The sequence below is a fragment of the Camelus dromedarius genome, chromosome 1, assembly GCF_036321535.1.
Source record: "Camelus dromedarius isolate mCamDro1 chromosome 1, mCamDro1.pat, whole genome shotgun sequence".
Taxonomy (NCBI): domain Eukaryota; kingdom Metazoa; phylum Chordata; class Mammalia; order Artiodactyla; family Camelidae; genus Camelus; species Camelus dromedarius.
The window spans coordinates 34,309,731-34,332,345 of record NC_087436.1 but is presented as its reverse complement, the minus strand read 5'-3'; the positions used below and the strand labels follow the sequence as shown (position 1 = coordinate 34,332,345).

Sequence of the window (22,615 nt, the reverse complement as noted above, 5' to 3'; positions counted from 1 at the left end):
AGTTTTTCAAATAGATATGAGTGCATCCTCTAAATTTAATAACATTCAAAATACTGTGCAATAAATAAAAGTTCCATGCTCAATATTCACAATTGCAAGGTAACTTAGATTACTTTCTCAACTGCTACTACGAAAAATTTAAATGTAGGAAGTAAACTGAACTGAGAAGTTTATGTTTTTCTACGGGGTGGTTTCATTGCTGATGGGTGGTTTCATTGCTGAGGAACTACGTCCTCTGCTATAAAATGTTTACGAAAATTGCTTGATTTGCCGTCTCATTGGTTGAATTGAAAGTGCATGCTGTACAAAAAACAAGGATATGTCTTGTGAACAAGAAATGTGTCTATGCAAGGATCAATAGAAAAACCTTGATGAAATGAAGTGTGGAAAATGATTACAGGCTCATTCTAGTTTCTCTGAGTTTGCAGGTCTTTGGAACCATAAAGCTTGTCGTGCCTTGATTTTTGACAAGGAATATACCTTGTTTTAAAATATGAGAGCTAATTGAATTTTACTGACATGATTAAAAACATGTCAGAGAGAATGAAAAATGTTAACATGTTAAACTAACTTTTGAAAAGTGAATGTAGTAGACTGTAGAAATCTAAAACAAACACATTGATATTTTCTAGTTTGTAACTGTATGCATTTAATATTTCTCTTCACCTAATTTTTTAGCTTCATACTTGTTATATTTTAAAAAACCAATTTCTAACCTGTATTTCCCATGCTTTTATGGAGTTTATACTCTTAGGGAAATTGGATAGGTGAAGATGGTTACCTACTAAAAAGACATACATTGAAAGAGGTAAATCTGGCTGTTGTGAATACTATTAATACAATCAGATAACAATATTCACTTGCAAAGGTCATTTTTGTCATAGTCAATAGTCTGTATTGAGGTTTTCTTAGAAAATACTTTAAAAAGAAAGACCTCTACAGATATACAGATGTTTTTAGTAAAGGGAAATTTTATATGAAAATTTGCATGATGATTTTCATATATAGGTACACACAATATTAAAATTTGTTGTTGATAAAAACATATTGAGAATGCTTAGTCACACTTTAATATTAGTAAAAAAAAAGTTAACAAAGTCCATTAAAACTGTAGTTTATTCTCTTATTAAAAACTATTCTCTGATTAACTGAAAAAACAATCACAGGCTCAAATAGCTAAATACAACCACGAGAGGAAAGGGGTAGATTTCCTGTAACATTTATTAACATAAGCAGACTGTGAGAATTCTATTAGTCTGGACAGGAGAACTGCAGTGTTTCTCCTGTTTTCCTTATTAATTTTGACAGATTTGAAGTGCTTGCAATTCTGCACTACTAGGTTTCCATGAATCCCTTATTCTGATATAGCTTAATTTTTGCATACTTACCATGGGTTTAAAAATGCAATCGTTTCTTAAATCTGAGTGAAAAAAAAACCTAATGATAGATTATATGAAAAGTTTTTCTTTTGTTTTCATTTTAGTGAAGAGAATATACCTTTATTTGAAGAATAAAATCAAAGCATCTATTGATATCATCCTAGTCATTGTTACAGAGTTATAAATTGAGAGAGTGATGTATTTGGACAAAGTAATCAGACCATGTTACTTTGTGGGGATGATTACTTGTAGTCAGTAACTGCTTATAATTGGCATCTTTTTCATTACTCTTGAGTCTAACCTCTTATCTTACAAGGTACACAGATGTTTTATTGTATTTTGCACATTATTTTCTCCTTATTGCAAGAGTACACTTTCGTAGCAGTTCAACCATTTCTTTAATGGTGCAGTAATTTTTTAAAATATATTAATCTTCTTGTGACACTGCTATAACATTAAAAAACTTCACTACTTTGGCTTCAAAAATGAGAAATAAAAGAGGAGTGAGGGTATATAGCTTAGTGGTAGAGTGTGTGCTTAACATGCACACAGCCCTGGGTTCATTCTGCAGTACCTCCATTAAAATAAAAAAAAAATAATTACCCCCCCCCAAAATAAAGAATAGAAGACAGTGTTCTGTACTGAAACATCTTTTTAAAGAAAATCTTTGTCATTTATTTCTTTATTTTTGACATTTAAAAATATTTTTCTTATTAATTCGCTTTTACTTTGATAAACATCAGAGGATCATTCTTAGGACTTTCATTATTCAATGTAATTTTAACAGTTGATGGTGTCCTCTGCTCTTAATTTTGCATATAAAATAACCATTCTCTTCATTTTTTACATATGTAATGACAACATGTGCTATTGCAATAAGCATATTGACTTTAAAATCATTGCATAAACACATATTAAGTGCCTGCTGTATGCTAGACACTACGCCAAAAACTAAACATTCCACTGAAGCTTAGAAGAGAAACATTCTTTCTGAATTCTTCGAAATGGGCTTTCTAAATATAAAGTACAGTGCACAACAAAAATGTTTTGCCATGACAGTGAATTCAAATTTTTCAGAAGATATGTTTTACATTTTAGGGCAGATAAAAGCTATATTCATTCCTGGTTATTGATGAGCTAATACTATTTCATATGAATAAAAATTGTTATAGTTTTGAAGTAAAAAAAGCCCCACAAAGCTTTAAATGGGACTTAAATTTTATACTGTGAAACAGTTGTTTTAAATATATAAAGAAATATAAGCAATATAAACTAATAACCAACTAAAACAGAGTAGAATAGCTGTAAGTCAAAACATCATGTCTTTTGTGCTGAGTAACAGAAATTTCTTTAAAGGTGAAGACTCACGTGCAGAGGTAAAACAGGGCAGAGGGATTCATTTGGCATTGTGGCAAGTCCATAAAAAGTAGCCTGCCAGGCCTCATGTGGGTACTAGAGAAGCACTAAAGATGGAGTCAAAGAGATGCACTCTCTCTTATTGCGGACGTGTTTTTAGTGTTCTCTTGTAGTGTTCCCCATTTTTTCATCATTTTCTACTCTTAAGAAAGAGGATTTGATTGACTGAACCCAGCCATGATTTGTTCCTCTTGGGTCATGTATTTCCACCCTCTTCTTCTAATCTTTGGATTGCGAGAGCAGTGGGAAGCTTGAAGATCCTGTCTGGTTTTGAGTTGCCCTTCCAAGGGGTGTGTCATGCTAAGTGAGAATGGGAAGTTCCACAGGGTAGGAAGAGTTATGAATAAGTTCATAGCAATAAATCCTACAAGGCATACCACAGCTATCAGTATACATGAACATTTTTCTCTTTTTTGCCTCTTACGTTAAACAGAACAATAATCCATCATTTAAAACGTAAAAATTAAGTAACGTATTCAGTAACAATAAGTAGCAATTCAATTCAGGAAGCCATTGTTTTGGCTTCTGTATCTGTTACCTGTTGCCTCAATACTGTTGCATAATGAAGAGCCACACAGCCTCAAAGGCCTACAGCAATATATATTTATTCTCACGCATCTCTGGGTAGGCAGTTGGGTTGATCTCAGCTGGGCTCAACAGGAAATCTGGTTCAGGCTACAAGTCTCTCAGTTCGCTGGGACTCCTCTACTCAATATCTGTTGTCCTCCTTCAGGTACTAATGAACTCAGGGACGTGGCATTCTAGTGACCATGGCAGAGGTACGAGAGAGCAAATGCATTTCAAGTCTCTACCTGTGTCATATTTGTAAATATCCCATCGACCGAAACCATAATCATGGATGAGCCCAAAGTCATGAGGCAGAGAGAGAAACTCCACGTAAAGGTGGGAGGAACTGCGAAGTTGCTTATAGGCAAGGGTGAAGAATCAGGATCAATAATTCAATCAACCAGAGATTGTATCTCTAATACAAATCAAACTATTTTTTATTTTTCAACAGTCTTAATAGAAGCCTATGCTATTAAAAAAAATCCAATATCTATTAGGCAAAAAAAAAAGTGAAGAAAAATTTGGTGGAATCTTTTTATTTGTTTTTCTTGAACTACATTTTCCTTTTGATATGTACTTACCACATTCAGATTAATAACTACTGAAAAGTGTACTACAGGATGCCTTTGGAGGGTGTTTGTTTTGAAGGATGGTATAAAAATTTCCATAAGTTTCGTAGGCAACCGCACATATTTTAACTTGATCTTTTATTCTGCATTTACTTTTGGGCATCCTTAAGAATCTGTTAAAATGCAGAAATTATGTGGTATTGATTTCAGGAAAAGTTGAAGTGGTTACACATGGTTGCCTTTGCCTTAAAAGAAATCCTTATTTGGTTCTAATTTGAACAATATTGAAAGCACAACAAAACTAGCTTTTTATTATGTCACCACACATTTGGTGAGTTATGGAAAGCATTTTATTTCAGGAATGGAGTTAACTATGTCTTGTCCGCACTTTTGGCCGTTCTTGTCATTTCTGGCTACTGTCCAAGCCTGCCTGTTACTCAGACATATTTCTTTCCTAGTAAGAAATGCGCTGAAATCCCAGAAACATATGCTGCTGACTGCTAGAAGAGTTTTAGTAGTGAGAGATTAATGTAATTGCTTTTGTTTGAGAAATACAATTGGTCACAGTTACATACATGTAGCTTATATATAAAATAGGTTCTGTTTTAAAAATCATTATATTCATTTTTACTTTGCTTTAAAAAAAATTAAGCTGAAAAGAACCTTAAATGTGTATCCTTCCTTCTTTCTTCTTCTTCTAGCATATTTCAAACAGAAAAAGTACAGATTGATGTGAAATAAATGCACAGATGTCTAAATATACACAAAACCTAATCTAAATTTCAGATATAAAGTTTGAAATGAAATGACAAAGTGTTTGTTAGTCTAAAATTCCAAAGAGAGCAATATTCTAATTCCCAAATTAAATGTTACATCCTCAAATATTATCATTATATCATGCTGATTTTACTAAAATGTTTCTATTAAAAAAATATAAGAAGTGTTTAGTTTATATAGAAGACAACATTTTTGTGCTCAACTTCTAGCAAAATGCAGATTTTTCTATTTTTTGATCATCATTCTAAAGAAAAACTATATAAATGCATAGATTTACTTTCTGATGATCTCTGAAACTCCAGTAGAGTTTGGGCTTGCCACAGACCTGTGTTCTCAAGAATTTCTGGTTCATGTATACATGTAGTAGCTCTATTGATTTTCCCTAACAGATCACACCCAACCGCTACCAGTCTTTCATAGTGCAGGATCACAGGTTTTTTCCTTCATAGTTTGATTTTGCCTGTTTTCTTCAAGGTTTCAGTTTTGAAAGTTCTGAAATATCACCAAGATGAGACAATAAACTGTGATTACAGCAACCACAGACTCTTGTGAATGAGGTTGGTTACACACCATAAATAAATAAATACCTCAAAGCATTGTTCACAGAGTCTGATCAGACCTTGAATACCTATGCAGTCCAAACATTGCATTCCTGACATTTAGGACTTTTAAATGTAAACCGTTTCTTGCTGGAGCTCTCTCATAACTGACATATGAGTCACTTGCAAACCATAATAGATTTTGGCTCTGCAGCATGATGAAGTGTTCTGGATGTAGTGAAACATTTCACCCAGATTCATGGCAGCAGAATTCCCAGTGGTCACCCAAAATAGGGAAAGAAATGAAGAACAAAATTAAAGGAAATATGCAAACCCTGGCACCATCCTTTCATGGCAATACAGCTCTTTATTCTTGTTGTTAAGAGATGGAAGTAGTTAGAGTTTAAACTCATCAATGATAGGACAAGTAGGTGTCGAATCTTCTTTTTCTTAATGACTGAATTTAACCTCATACATGAAATTTTTTTTAAAAGGGTGAGTATATATATGCCCTACTAAATGAAAATATGTGGTTAGTTCTTATACAAAAAAAAAAATCAAATGTAGAATGTCAAACTTTCTGCTGAAATTTAATTAGACCTTCTGCTATGTAATCTCAATATATATAGGCTTTGACATAAATTTACTAAATAAAGCCTGGTTATTGGAAGCCAGTATAGCATGCAGAATGTGTCAATCCCATCAAATTGAGTGAATCACATACTATCTAGCTTCATTCAAAGAGACAGAGTGAATGAGAAGCTATTGCCAAACATTTAAAATGTAAATTTGATTATTTACTTGAGCCCGGGTTTTGATATTTCTATTGTGACATCTTTGTTTAGTAAATGTTGCCCTTGGTTCCCAAGTTTAATGTCAAGGCACAGTGTGTCCCTCTGCACACACCACCCTGATGCAATTGTCTGCCAGCACAGAGCCTCTCCCTGCATTGCAGGCAAGCTCAGAGTTTGCACACAGCCTCATCTCAGGCAGGAAAGGTGGAGTTTTCCTTTTCAGAGCCAGAGGAAGTGACAGCTCAGGCGAGATGGTTGTGCTGATTCTGGTGTGGATTTCAATTTGCTTAATTTGCTTTCAATTTCAACTCCTCATTTGAATGTCCATCTAGAATATTAAATGGTAGAGCTCAGCATTTTGTTTCACGCTGATGAAATAAAAAATGGTTTTGAGTGTAAGATTAGACTTCTTCCCCACTGAATTTCAGTAGCACCTACACAGTGTAAACTAGGGCATCATTTAACAAAGTGTTATTGGAGTGACATCATAATGACCTGTTAAGGGTAATGCACATTTGAATGACTTCAGTTATTTTCTCAGGTTTGTTCGTGATTTTTGTGGTGTTTAGCTGCTTCTGAAGCAGTGATGGGCACTGCTTAGGATCTTATATTCCAATCTCCCAACTGGGAGATTTCCTGAATAAAGTATACATAAGATGTTTTCCTGAAGCTCTTTTAAATCACCCTTCTGAGAATAAAGTTTTTGAATTATCATCAAATGATTTCATATAAAAATTATAGATGGTGGCATGATGGACCCACAAGATCTAGGAAATCAATGGGATTGAATTGGTTTTAAGTATCAGTGTAATATAAGGCAACTTTGATGAGTACAGTCCTTGTGTACCTGTAACCTATCCAATTTATTAAATTTGATGAACATGTGACTCTAATAAAAATGTAAAAATAATATGGGTTTGCTTTTTAAAACAGGAACATCTTTAGAGAAAAAAATGACATGCCAGAGATGGATAAGTTGCAAGAATGCATAAGTGAACAAGACATTTTTACCCTCAAAATTCTAGAAGTCACCAATTTGAGCAGTACAAATGATCTTTGTTAACCTGAGGAGATTTGCAATAACCAATTTTTGTGATATATAAATGTATTAAAGAAATCAGAGCAAAAAATACTTCTATTGAAATAAGTATTTTTTGGCAGAATTATTAATTAAAGGGTGTGTTTACATACAATCTGGTGGCACTATCATAGTATCGTTGGAGGTAACACATGTGAACTCTAAGCATTATTTTTGGTGCAATGCTTTATCAGATTTATGTGGTAATAGTAGTACATGAGAAATTGAATTTTGGAGCATCAGTTTCACAGAAATAAAAAGACAACAGTGTAATTAATTACACGTGCCACTAAAAAAAAGCAACTAATCAAGCACTATGTGCTGTGATGAATCTTCTTTTACTATTTTATAGTTTATGTACTTTATGTCTATCCCACCAACCATTTAGACTTTAGTCATTTCTGAAAATGCATATTATTGCATCTTTAAAAAAAAGAAATAGCTATTTGGTAGACATTTTTAAAGCACTAATTTTTACTGATTATCTAAAAAGAATTTAGCTGTAGTTCTTTATTTGTAATATATACCCACCACCTTTCTGCTGAATAATTAATACTCTTCCAGTGATATTGATAAAACAAACCTTCACAGATTATTTTCCCTTTAAGTAAATATAAAGGAGCCTAAAAATGAGCAAGAATGTGGGTAAAATAGTATTTGTAAAGTAGATGACCAAATATTAATTTCTTCAAAAATGATTTTCCTGTACACATCAAATGTGTATTTTGTATGAAAGATCATTGTATTCATGCAGAGATTAGAGGCAGAGCTCTAAAGCATATTATGCCCCTTGCCTCCCAGGCCTGGTTCGCGCCACAGGTCTCTGCAGAAATCTGCGGACTAGATTTAAGAGGCTGACTGCTGTTTTTCTTAGATAAACCACGACATTTCAATGTCCTGCTTTTGATTACGAGGTGAACTCAATAGTATCTATGATTTCTTCTAAGAATTTTAACATGTCTACTTGCAAATGATTTCTAAACTTTTATTGTATTATGAATTCTCCAACCTTGCAAAAGAAAAAAAGATTATTTTTCATCCTTATTTATTAAGAATATTTATGTACGTTGCCAGAAGATTGTGAATCAAAAATATATTTTAGGGCATTTTTCTTCCTGATTCATTAAGAGCCACTTTATTTAGCTTGCAGAGAGTTTATGAATTAAAGAATATGTTTTTAATTGTGGCTGTGAGAGTGACCACAGTGCAATCATCAGTTTATTAACTGGGGAATGAGCTCGTACTGGACCTTGCTATTTTAGTCAATTCTTTAGCCTTGGATACAGTGTACTACTTTCATAATAGCAACTTCAATCAGTGAAATACTGTGTTTTATAGTTCTATCTACACATATGTAATGATTTGATAATTGCTAATTAGCAGTTGTTCATTTATTATGTAGTTGTATCCTGATTTATTCACTTAAAAAATTAAAAACAAATCCCCAAGATATAACATCACTCCTGATGCAGCTGCAGGCTTAAAATGATAAATTGCATTTTACAGAAAAAAATAGAAAAGAGGAAAGCATTGTACTCATTTCACAGCAACCATTTGCACGGTAAGGTTTTTGGTTTTTAAATATGCATTTGGCTTTTCAGCAAATGGAATATCAAGGACTCTAATCCATCAGCATAAAAAGGTTTGGTGACAATATTTAAAGCCCTAATTTCAATTTAACTTTTACCTTTACAAAACTACCAAAAGACAGACCATTTCTTTAAACTGATTGATTGTTCACTCCCTTAATCTCAGTCAGGTTTTTGTCTTTAAATATCATCAGTTTATTTACCAGGGTTTCACTGCCTAGGAATCAGGTGTCTCAGACAAGAAAGTCATTCTTCCAAAAGGTTCCTAAGCAGTAAAGGGGTGACGGCTGGGCGGCGCCTGTGGCTCAGCCCTTAGCTGTAGCTGATGTTTTTATTTTAAATAAGTCAACCAGGAAGCTATCAACTGCCCTCGTAACTGTAGCAGGTGAAAACACATATGTTCCTTGAGGGCCACATATCTGGGCACAAAGGTCAACATTTGATAGGCAGGCATAAAATATGCAAGTGCCTTATCTTCATGGTGTAACGTTTCTTTTCTCTTTGAGGGTCAATTTTCGCAAACTTACAGAATTGATACCTTGAAAATGCCCCCTGGACTTAAATTGTGGAGGTGACTGACAGTTCTTGTTTGTTTTGTTTTTATTTAAAGTACAGCCACTTGGAAAGGGAAGCTTCTGAGTTCAAAATGTGATTTTCTTTTTTTTTTTTTGCAAAGTAGTAGTTTGCTTATTTCAAGTCCACACCTACGCAAAGATAAATGTAAAACCCTGAAGGGGCAATGCTAGCACTAAAAGGTTAGCTATGCTGTAGTTTTTGTTAGCCTTTTAAAAGGAGGGAATGTATTTTAAACATATATATATATGGTGTAGTTTAGGAGTTATATTTTAGACTGTTTTAACACCTCAGAATTTTAAAATAAGCCACTAATAGCCATTATCTGTATTATTTAACATAATCTAATTCGTACAGAAAAAAAAAAGGGGTCTTCTCTAAACTTTTAATGTTTAACTCTTCGGTTTAATATGATAACATTTCAAAGCAAAGCATACCAAATCTTAGTCCAAAGAGGGAGTGGTAATGGAATAAAACTCTTAGGTTGGTTGCAGATCCAAGAGAGTGAGCCAACTGCATTTTAGAATCTAGAATCATCAGGAAAGGTGGTAACAGCCAAGGGCAAAGCAGTAGAGCAGGTCAAAGAATTATCCATGGTGTGGGGGGGACTGGCTTCTTGGAATCAAGATGTCAACATTGGGTATCCCAGAGGTAATTGTAAATGTTTCTATTTGTACATATATCTTTTATCAAACTTTACTTTTTCCCTGCAAGGGACAGTGGCCTGTCTTATTTTCTTCTGTATTTTTAATGACTAAAATATACCTTTTATGTGATAGATTCTAAAATATCAAATTAATGAATACTGGAACCATTGCCCACCTCTTAAGCAAACAAGGTCCACAATCTTGGAATTCATGTAGGTAGAAACACGGCACACCAAATCAGGAAAAGTGAGGGGCTGCAGGGTAACACCTACTATGCTGAGGAGTTCAAATCTCCTCTCTTGGATAATTCATACCCCAGGCTATTGAGGGAATCTAGAGAAGCCATGTTGAAAGCCTTTCAGGAATATTGAGGAATCGTGGAGTGGAAAAAAAAAAAAAAAGACTGCACAATTAAGAGAAAATATCTAGATTTTCAAAAAAAAAAAAAAAAAGGAATACAAAGTTTCAACTTTCTGGCTGGCAAGTCAACACTGAGTTTGGAAAAAGAATAGCTTGGCTTATTGAATGAAAGGCCTCTGGAATCCTTAATCAAAAATGTAAGCTTTGCATATATCAGAATTTAATGGTGAGATATTCTAGATCTCTGTTTAGAACTTATTATAGATACACTCAGAAATGTTTAGTTTTGAAGTCATTGATATTTAACTAAATGTATTCTTTCTAATAAAAAAGGAATTACTTTACTGTAACTGAAATAATGGAGATGGCCAAAATCTCATGAAGCATACATGATCATTGACTTCCAGAGCTATATTTAGGGATCATATTGTTCATTTTTCAAAAATTCTTACAGGCAAAGATTTATAGGCTGACCCAAGATTACATAGCTAGTTAGTTCATATGTAAGTGATCCAAATTCCAGACAGGAATCAGACAAACATTTATAAGAATTTATTTATATAGCTGTGACATATTTTTCAAATATGATTCATTATATTTATTGAACACACACACATCCAGTGAGATAGGTGTGTAGAGAGAGAGGTTTGCATAGTAGTAAAGAAAACTTGCTGGCTCTGTGGTGTTGGGTAATTACTTAACGTATGTACTTTGGTTAACTCATTTCTCTAATGGAAAGATAATAGTACTTGCCCCAAAAGACTCTTTTGAGGATTTTATATGTATATGTGTGTGTGTGTGTGTGTGTGTGTGTGTGTATGTATGTACACATACATGTAACATAAAACATAGTCGGCACATGCATGTTAGTTTTTTTGTTTTAACTATTAAAATATAGCAGGGGCTTGCTCAGTTCATGCACTCATCATCTATAATGAAGAGTCTTTCTATTACACCCTTATACCCAACATGTTTCTGGTGTGTGTACTGTGTCCTGATGCATCTTTGATGTCATGTTTAATTAGTGCCAATCTCGATTCTCCTTACTCTCAATTTAGTGTTCTTCCTTGCAAACACATATTCATTACATACTTATATAAACACACACTTATATATGCATATTCTCTCAGAAATGCATTTACAAAGCTTCTTTCTCTCCCTCTCTCTTCTCTCTCTCTTTCTCACACACTTACAAACAAACACAAGCACACAGAATGTTGGCATGTTGGTTTCCAACTAGACCAAGTCATGAAATTATGGATAAAAGACAATTTAGAAATCTAAAAAATTCTATTAAGCTAAAAAGTCCTGATTGCATTAGAAGGTATTCAGATCGGTTATCTCTTACTCATTTATTTTTCTACTGTAGTTTAAGGACTATGCACACAAGTATGAAAAGTCACACATACTAATGGGAAGATAATTTCTATTTTCTGAATAACATTAATGATTATATTCTTGGGTGACCATCAGATGAGATCTCAAGAGTTCTTGATTCTTAAATCCACAGTTTTTAGCCTTTTGAAATACATTCATAGGTATGTATTTTCCTACATGAAAGTTTAGTACATATTTAATACATACCAGAGACGAGCAGTGACTTGTGTTGGTTGAGTCTAGGTTATATGACTTAGAATTCTAATTTATTGAGTTCCTTTCCTCAAAGTTTCTCCCTGGATCTAAGGAACTGCCTAGGTCTGTCCTGACAGCTTGAAAACCAAAATCAACTTTTTATTAAATACTTTCCTCTGTGCTAAGCACTTTGCTGGCATCATCAAGGTTTCATCTTCATAAAATGGTCTAAGATACATGTTATTATCCCAATTTTAAGATGAGGAGACAGGCTCAGAGAAATTAAGTGCTCAAGTTTCCATATTTAATAAGTTGCAGAGACAGAATCTGAACTGTGGTCTTTCGAATTTGAAAAGCTCATGTTATTTACAGCCTTGCAAGAAAGTTGGAGATGCTCTTTATAGGATGCAGTTGTAGCTATTGTGGATCTTTTCTAAAGGAAGTGGTGCAGAGAATGTTAGTAGTTAGCAGATTTCTAACTACTGAGGCAGTCTTAACCATTCCCTAGACTAACTTGAGCCATTTGCTGTGATCAAAACCGTCCTATTAAATAGTGGAACTATAATAATTGTTTAGTACTTAATTTTGTACATTGTTTCCTGGGGTTTTCTTTTTATCAATGGTTCATCCTTTTCTTAGTCTGGCTCTCATATATTTCCCACACATTCCTTGCCAGAGAGTAATGACAGTCCTACCCATTACTTCCCTCTCCACTCCACCCAACCCTGCCTGCTTCCTGGAAAAGAAGGAACCAGAATTCTTTTGCTCTCTCCTAATATTCATCCTCATCACTCTTAGATCTGATGGCATTTTTACAGTATAACTATAAAAGATGACATTTCATCCTAGGAGAAAAATGTCCTGGTTATATCCAAGCTAAATGGATGGATGGTTTTTTCTCCATGACTTAATTTTGTGACCCAACTGGGGAAACTTCCAGTTTTATTAGCAGCTGTCTCCCCTTTTCTTATCAGATATTCAGCTTTTAGCACCTAGCTCAAAAGAGAAAACACATGGTTTGATGTTATTATTTAAACTTCACAAATTGTTCTTTCTAAACAATTTATTTTTCAGTTAGGGAAACAAATAACCCTGACTAGGATCTTTCAAACAAAGTTGTTAATATTTGCAATCTATATAAACACTACATTTGAATGGAATGATTGTTTAGCTTTAGTCACATTAAGAAGTGTTGATAGGAGTGGAAACAGAAAGAAAAGATGTGTGTGTGTGTGTGTGTATTTTCCTCCCCTCAAAGGTTGAGAGTTGACTTTAAAGGGGAAAATGCTGAGTGTTTCTTAAAACAAAATGTGAACTTCTTTGTTTTCCCTGGTATCAGTTGCCAACATGTAAACATTTCAGGAAGAAATTTGACACTACCTCATCTATGTGTCAGACAACATTTAATGGTTGAATGACAGATAGTCTTTAAGTCTGGCCAGTTTTTCACTGGTGCACAAATCTGGGGACTAAAATGACGGTTGGTCCACAGTCTATTCTAGTATAAACTCCAAGGTGGTCATGTAAAATCAGTTACTATCAACAAGGCAAGTGATCTTTATTTGGATTTCATATTTTCCTGTAAGTATTTCTCACCTTTCTTTAGGGCATTTTCTGTTTTGGATGTTATATATAAAGTTTCTGATTCCTTTTGGAAGGCCTAGTTGAGTGGATCCTGGGTACACAATTTAATGGGTACCTTGCAGACATATGCAACGTTCATGCATTGTTTCTTTCTCTCCTCGCAGGTAGAAATAACGCTTCAGGATATCAATGACAATCCACCAGTGTTTCCGACGGACACGCTGGACCTCACGGTGGAGGAGAACATCGGCGACGGCTCCAAGATCATGCAGCTGACAGCCATGGATGCTGATGAGGTAGCGCACAGCCTGGCCCTGAATTTTTGAAACTTAGTATTTCAGTGACCTATCGAATTTCTACTGTGTGTTGACAAGTTTTATTACCCATTAACAAAGGTTAAGCATTGTGTGCTTTTTTCCAAAGATCATTAATTGTTGAAATGTGATATAAGAATGCTAAGATGGGAGACTATCTAAAGGTAATTTTCATTTGAACAGCAATTCACAACTCAGTTAATTGCTGGCTGCATTTTAGATTTCTTAGCCAAATTATTTTAAGTTCTCAAATAATAAAAACTATTTACAGATATAGCTTATTTTGTATGCATGTATCACTCTCATATGCTGGTAGCTGCTAAGAATTTATTTTTATTTTATTTGTAATTGGAAAAGCAAATTATTTAAAATTTAAAAATTTAAGACTATCTTACAACTTTTCATTTAATTTGCATATGTATATATATATGTAAATATATATCTCAATAATAGCCTTATGTATTTTAAGGAAATTATCTAGGAAGCTAATGATTTTTCAATTCCATTAATAAACAGAAATTCTTTCCTAGGATGAATGTGAAATTTGGGGCACAATTTAGAATACTATCTTCTATATTAATATTTTAAGTTTAGCTATGCTATCTTCATGCTCCAAATGGCATGGAAATTGGATAATTCGTAATTTACATTTTCCCATAAAAAAACAGCATCAATTGTTTTCTCCTTCTTGATGGATAAAAGGTTTAATTAATGTTCTAGAATTTCAGACAGAGGAATAATGATCCTATACACCCCTTTCTGCCCTTTCTCTTTAAGCTAAGCCCCAAACAGATTATTTAATTTCCTTACCCTCAGTTAAGCTCCAGAAGTATCTAAAAACTTGATTTTTGGCCTATTTTTTTAACTTTAAAAAGGTATATAATTCAATAACAGGCTAATTCTAACAGCAAGTATAGAAATGTAATGACTTAGTCATCTATATATTTTGCCAAAATCTAACTAAGGAAAAGGAAACAAAATAAAGTGTAGGCATTTAGATAACTGTAGTTTTCTACTGGAAAAAAATGATGTGTTAAGTTTTTACCTTCTACTCAATTTCATATAAAGTTTGTTCCCAGTCCCAGCTACCATTAAAAGAGTTATGTTGCTGAATATTTCTATTATTATTGAGAAAAATGAGATATCATCAGCTAAAATTTAGTAAATGCTTCATTTTCTTAAAACTCATCACTGATAATATATTTTGGATAGCTCAATTCATAAAATTTAATTATATCTCATTTAGCAAAATAACAACAGCAAAAAAAAGCTCATGCAATTTCTATAAGCTCACGTAAATGATACATCAAATAATTGCAATTGTAATGACTGCTCTATTGGCTATACTCTCTGTAGGAATAGAACACATAAACTGCATTTATTTCAGGTGATTTTTTCAAGGCATGAAGCAATAATCATGTTAATCATGATATATATGTTATAATGAGATACACTGTTCTCTTAAGAACCGATTATTTGAAAGAGATGCCAACATTCAACCCTTTTAATACTATCATGTTGGCACTGTTATAATTTTATTTTCCTTCTTACATTTTCTTTTCAAGATATGACAAATAAGGGTTAATACAAATGCAATCCTGCCTGCATGTTTATTTTTCTCTGTCTGACTTTTCTGGGTGTGTATGTATGCTTGCACACACTTGCTTGTCTTGAAGTTCATCTTTTGAGATATGTTTATATTTAGGATGAGATTTGAAGACGGCTGAGAAGGTCCTTATGTCTCTAGGTATTTACATCAACAGGGTTTTATGGTACTTTGCTTTATTTCTATTGAGATTCTTTTTTTTTTTTTTAAGTTTAAAAAAATGTAAGTAACCATTTCTGGTATTACCGCTTAGGCATTCTAGGGTTTTGTTTTTTTTTAGGTACTGAACATAAGGTGATGATAGCTAGGATATGTGAGAAGTACCCTTGGGGTGAGACAGGGTGGGGAGTTAAAGAAGCAGAAACAAGTAAGGCTAGAAAGCTGAACAGACCAGGGTAAAGGAGGGAGGGTTGTTTGCAGTTCAGAGGGAGGGAGGGATGTTGACAAATTGTGCAGGCTGTTACTCTGCCTGAAGGCATAAAAACTACCACAGAGTATTTTATAAGACCTGTGTGCGGGCCAGGGGAGTGGAGGTGGAAGGGGAAAAAGGTAGAAGAGGATGGAAGGGAGGAAATTTCACCTACCACTTTAAAGGAAAGAAGGACATTTTTGTGAGACTGCTTTTGGACCATTATTTTTTAAAGACTAAGCTCATGAGGTTGTTTTCTTTCTTGAATATATTTTCTCTTAAATTTTTTAGTAGCATTTTAATGACCACTGACAATTTCAGCTCCTGACCTGAGGAACCAACATTTCTTTGGCTGTATGCCAAACACAGTGGATACCTAGGCTTCCTATGGCATTCAGAATTATTGGCTGTTTCCTTTTCTGCGTAGCTTGCAATAAATTACTATTAATGCTTTCAGGTAAAACTTCTATCTTCTACTCTCTTCTCAGCTCCTTACCTCTTAATTGAATTTGAAAATCAGCATGTATATTTGAAATGTTTTCTCTCTTACCAAATCATGGCTCTGTTTTCTTTCTTCATCTAGTTTTGAGTAGGAATCAATACTGAAATGCAAGAGGTTTCTTTAACTTTGTGGCCAGCATTAAATTGTCACACAACTATACAGTGGATTGATTTTGAAAGATTAATAGACTTCTTTAAAACACTAAGATTATATAGGTCATCAGCAAGTTATGTCCATATATTCTTTAGTTTATATGCTTTTCCTTAATTATGAAATCGAGCACAGAAATACTAGTTTGTCAGAGAAACTCTAGTAGGGTGCTGGAGAAGAATGCCTGGGTAAAGGAATCTGTTTTAAAAAGCAACATGTACATGTTGAACGTAATTTAAATATCATTTGAAACATGTAGGATCAAGATACACATCTCTCAGATGCACGTGACTTCGACAGTCTCTTGTTTCCTTTGATAAACAGAATTATTATGCTTGTAATGGGCTAGGAGACTCGAGCTTTGTTTCATGGTACCATACTTGTTTTTGAAAATACTGTTTAAGGTTGTAAAACGCACTTGCAATTTATAGCTATTTACTTTTAGAATTCCTTTCACGTGCTTTTGTCTCTGTGGTATCTCAGGAGAGCAGAATATTTTTAAACAGCATTATTTCCACTGTGCTGCAGCTGCAAGACGATATTTGTTTCTTATAGTATTGTGGATACTGCATATTTTGGAGATTAAATAAATAAACAGACTTTTCAAAAGGCCTAATTAAATCATTCCTCTTGGCCACGCATTTTCAGGCATCTCTAGAACTACCAGTTCACCACATCAGCTGATTTTGAATAGGAACAGACTTGTTTTATCAACATAGTCTGATGCCTTTGCTTCTGTTCAGAAGAATTATCATAAGTTTAGGAGTATTAATTATTATAGTCACTTTTTTGTAGACAGGACATTTCTAAATTGCAAACCACTTATGTAATAGCTTGAAATATGTTTCTGTTTCTTGGCTTTCCCCTAATTTCCAAATACCATTTTAATAGGTCAGAATTGAGTGTAGCTGTTTTTCCCTGGACTGTTTTACCAGAATAATGGAATTCCTTGTGAAATGGAATAAATAGTACAGAATGTGGTCAGATTAGAAGTCTAAAATTCTTATTGAATGTTTTTGTTAAACCATAGAATTACAGTAAATCTATTAGATACTCCATGTACACCTGAATATACAGGGTAAACGTGTGCAGTGTGTTAAACTCAGCTGTTCTGTTACTAAATTAAAATGTGCTCAGAGGCATTCCTGTTACTAAATTTTCAGATTGGGTTAGAGAATGCAGTACAAAAATATAGCAAATACCACTAGACAGAAATTTTGAAAGAGTGTTTTTCCCTTTGACTGCTGGAAGTCATCCCCTTATGTGTTTGATTATGCAGATAAAACATATTTAATCTATGATGGAAAAGATGTATGGAAGCTTTGAGTGCTGTAACTTCCTAGTATGCCAGCTTTAAAGTCCTAAACCCCCTAAATTATGTTCTCCACAATACCTTCTCAAGAGATCTTAGCCTAGATATTTTAATAAATAAATTTCTCAAAGTATATTTGTTTTAGGTGAGTATAATTTAAATCAAAAAACAATTTTTGAAGTTGACAGTTCCAATACCACATATCCCAGTGTCAAGACTCAATATAATAAGAAATCAGAAAATACTTTCCCTGGACTATATAGCAGTTCTAACCATATTTTGATATAAATTATTTATTTGCAAACATCTCAGTCATCAAATATACTTAACCCATTATATTTCTTTTATAAGAAAACAATAAAAATGGAAATAAAAATAAAAATTAGCATTGTTGTACACTTAAAACTTCTCAAGGAATGTTCTAGTTTCACTACATGTATTAACACCTTTAATCCTCACAACAGCCTTATGTGGTAGGTAACATTACCAACCCCAATGTCCAGATAAGGAAACTTAGGCTCATAGAGGTTAAGTAGTGGCCCAGTGACACACAAATAATAAGTAGTGGAGCAGAGATTCAAGCCCAAAAATATGGCTCCAGAGCATCAGATCTCAACCAGTACAGTGTGTGATGTTTAACTTAAGATTCAGTTATAATATATATAATTTAAAATGTCTAAATCAAAATGCTCATAATTTCATATATATAAGTTTATAATAGATTTTAAAATACTGTAAAGTTAGCTTTCCCCATCATCAAATCCAGATGGGTGCTGTAATTTTAATTCTCTTTAACTTTTTTATTTTTGACTTTGCTGAAATCAGCTCTTTCCTGAAGCCTTCCTTTTCACCGTGGTGGCAGACTGTTCCTCTGGGTCTTCTAGGTCCCTCATCTTCTCCCTCCATCAGTCCCTGTCTCTGCCCCTTCTTCCCACTCTCTAAACATTGCTATTCAATCTTTATGGCACTGTTCCTTTCTCTATCTATTCTCATTTAGATCCTCAACAAATCTTGTGGCTTTAACTGTCATCACCTACATATATCGACCTTCAGATAGTTTAATCAAACCCCTTCTCAGATCTCTGACCAACAGTCATTTCTGTGGTTGTAACCATTGCCACATAATCATGAAGCGATCCTTCAGTCTCTTAACATATGATACATACAATTGTAAAATCTCACTGCCTAATTTCTCCTGCATCAAAGCAGATCATATCCTGAGATGTCTTCAAGAAGAGTACTCTCCTAATTCCCAAAGTAATTTGAAATTAAATTTTTTTCTTCTCTTTCACTTCCGCTCCCACTGCATAGAGTTGTTAAAAGAAGGAAATGAGACTGTATGGGATTGTCAAACAGATGAGAGCAATTGTTATTGTTATTTCTCTGTCAGTAACCTAGCAGATCTTACTAATTTGCTTTGTGCGTTATGTTGGGTACATAATGACTGAGAGTCTTGCTTCTGGAGCAAGACAGCAGGGGTCAAATTTCTATGTCTCAGTTTCTCTATCTTGAAAATGGGGATGATAACAGTACTTCTCAACTGGATTACCTTTAAATATTAAATCAGTTAGTGCCCATGAAGTGATGTCCTTAGAGTGGTGCTTGGCACTTAATAAACACTTAATAAATGTTCTGTTTTCCTCAACCTTTCCGTACCTTCTGCCAGCTTCCTAGTTTAAACTTCAGATTTTACATGCTGCAGCTCAGAGGTCTGAGAGAACCCCCGAGTGCATCGCTGCTTTCATTTTACAGAACAGGGACTTGGAATCAGCAAACAACACAGATTGTATAGAGTTTCACCTTGAGGAGGTGAAGCCCCAGTCTCTTTGGGCCAAACTCTACTCAGTGTCTCCCTTCTCTGGCCTCTCCTCGCTCTAGTCCATCCTATGCTGTCAAGAACCTCAAAAGAAAATTGTTTCCAATTTTAAAAAAGATTGGTGGTTTCTTGTCCATAGAATTCAAGCGGATTTGTTGAGATTCTCCAAACTGTACCCATAGCCTACTATTTTAGCTTTTCTTCTTTGTGCTATGTTAAAACTCTCCACGCTGCCAAACTGTTCCAAATCATCCCTCTCTCTTCTTGGTTCTTACAGTGCTTATGGCAAGCCTCCACTTACTGCATGCTTCATTTAATTACCTTCATGCAGAATCAGAAGGAACATGAGCTCAGAGTCAGGCAGACTGGGGTTTAAAATCCACACTCACGCTTACAGTGTGACTCTGCAAAGGTTAACTAGCATCTCAGAACCCCGTGTCTTCCTCTGTGAAATAGTATCTCCTGGAGTGTGCTGTCACAGGTCCTGGCCCAGAGCAAGCTTTTAGCCAACCTCTGGTTATGTGGTTGATAGTATTAGCATCAGTTGTAATTTCCACAGTGACAGTTCTACTCTTTTCCATGTACACATTTAAATAATTTAAAAAATACATAGCTAAATAATGAAGTTGAGATTTCTTGTACTAGTTAACGGAGTGAATGGCAAAAGACTATGTAAAACACTACACAGACCTGTTAACATTTTGAAATCTTATGGTATCACATGAAATTAAGCTCCAAAACCTCACTATGTCAAATACCCATTCAGCACAAGGAGTAGTAAGTCTTAAAGGTCTCTTTTTAGCAGTTCAGATGCTGATCTTTTATTTGTAGGGTGCAAATGCTCTTGTCACATACACGATCATTAGCGGAGCAGATGACAGCTTCCGCATTGACCCCGAATCTGGAGATCTGATAGCTACCAAGAGGTTGGACAGAGAACGCCGTTCCAAATATTCCTTGCTGGTTCGTGCAGATGATGGTCTTCAGTCCTCGGATATGAGAATAAATATCACTGTCAGTGATGTGAACGACCACACACCCAGGTTCTCCAGGCCTGTGTACTCTTTTGACATCCCAGAGGACACGACCCCAGGTAGGTGCATGCCCTTCAGTGTATTTTGCCAGGATTACCTTTGACTACAATTACGGACTGTTTTGGCTGCTCTTAAATTGTGATTAGATTTTACCATATGCTGCTAGTATAAATGCTGGATTTTTAAATGTTTTAATTAACCCACTTTGCTACAATTCCCAAGGACATTTCTAGACTTTTGAGAGCAAATGAGGGTAGCCATTAATCTGATTACTAATTACAGGTATTTCTGTTTCTGAAAGTACTTGTGCCATGCATTGTTAACTTATCTGGCAATCATTGTTTTGATACTAGGTTCCAATTTAAAAATTTGTAATGATGAAATTATTATAAAATGTCTAATTTCTAATTTCTAGTGATGATTATTCTACTGTATATAGAAAGAACAAAGAAAAACATATGAAAAGCTGTGAATTCTGGTTCTAACACTTAGCTATGTGAACCAAGGCAATGAATTCATTTCTCAGCTTCAATTCCTTCTTAGTACAATGGAAACAACAATTCCTATTAGAATTAGAGTAAGGGTAATTTAGAAAACATGTATGAGTTTGCTAATGTGGGGCCTGAGGATTAGCGGGTGCTCGATGAATGTTAGTAGAACAGGACTCCTGAATTATCACCTTGCTTTCTTGAACATATTATGTTGTGACTGTTGAGTTTGAGTGCTCAATATCCATGCTTTTCCTGTGTGGGTGCTTCATCCCCACTATTGGAGATTCTTATCTAAAACTGAAATTTTATTCTGAATTACATTTGGAATGAGTTTGCTTAATAAGGTATATATTTTAGAAACTCATTTGACAAAGGAATGAAACATTTATACAAGACTACTTCCCACTGCAGTCTTTTCCCCAAGATGAATTGTGTATGTCCGCCATGAAATTCCCATCACATTTACGTCTTGCCTTAATTATAGCAATGGCCATATAAGCTGTCAAGTGGTAGCCCCTCAGCACAAGTCTTGGTTACTGCTTGGAATCCCCAGTTCCTGATATTAGCAATGGGCCCCAATATATGCTTACTGAACTCATCAATGTTTTTATGAATTGGTAGTGCCAGATGGAAAAATAATGTTAGAAGTAATGTTAATTCCTCAGAATATTTTCACTGCAACATACATATGATCTAGTGGACACCTAATATGCTACCTACTTTGTTACTATTTGGTAATATTGGTATCAGTGTTAATGTAGAAATCTACAAAATGTTGTGTTCATTATACTTTCATACTGATTCTCTAGTTAAAATATTTAACTATACAAATAATTTTTTGGTGTCATATATATTCTCTTAGCAATACTCACTCTATCCTATTAATTTCAGACTATGAATTTATTCTTTTTGATAGGTTCTTTGGTAGCAGCTATTTTAGCTACAGATGATGACTCTGGTGTGAATGGAGAAATTACATATATTGTGAATGAAGATGATGAAGATGGCATTTTTTTCCTGAATCCAGTTACTGGAGTCTTTAATTTGACTCGAATGTTAGATTATGAAGCACAACAATATTATATCCTCACGGTTCGAGCTGAAGACGGTGGGGGACAATTTACTACCATCAGGGTTTATTTCAATATACTAGATGTAAATGATAACCCACCTATTTTCAGCTTGAATTCATATAGCACATCTTTAATGGAGAATCTACCTCTAGAATCTACTGTTCTTGTGTTTAATGTTACTGACGCAGATGATGGTATGTACTTTATTTTATATACTTAAACTTTATTTAAAATGGCATCAGATTTATATCGTATTTATTTACTGTATGCAGCTGTCACAAAATTGCATTTTGTAAATATAGGTCCAAAGTCAAGGAATAGGTTTATAATTTAACCATGGAGGATTAAAATATTAAGTATTTTATTAGTTAAATGTTTATTTATAATAGTTACACAGCATGCATTGTTATCATCTTTTAAACTTTATCTTCCTTTTTTCTCCCTAAATGTGTGACACTATTGCA

The 22,615-nt window shown here is 34.2% G+C and overlaps 1 protein-coding gene across 1 annotated transcript in view; it reads left to right on the top strand.

Moving 5' to 3' along the window:
* The window catches only part of FAT4 (FAT atypical cadherin 4), a 156,429-nt gene that overhangs the window by 57,139 nt on the left and 76,675 nt on the right, over positions 1–22,615 (top strand). The window contains exons 2-4 of the mRNA XM_031466424.2: positions 13,609–13,740; positions 20,385–20,646; positions 21,995–22,345. Coding sequence (XP_031322284.2) covers positions 13,609–13,740; positions 20,385–20,646; positions 21,995–22,345 — 745 coding nt within the window. The remainder of the gene's footprint in view (positions 1–13,608; positions 13,741–20,384; positions 20,647–21,994; positions 22,346–22,615) is intronic.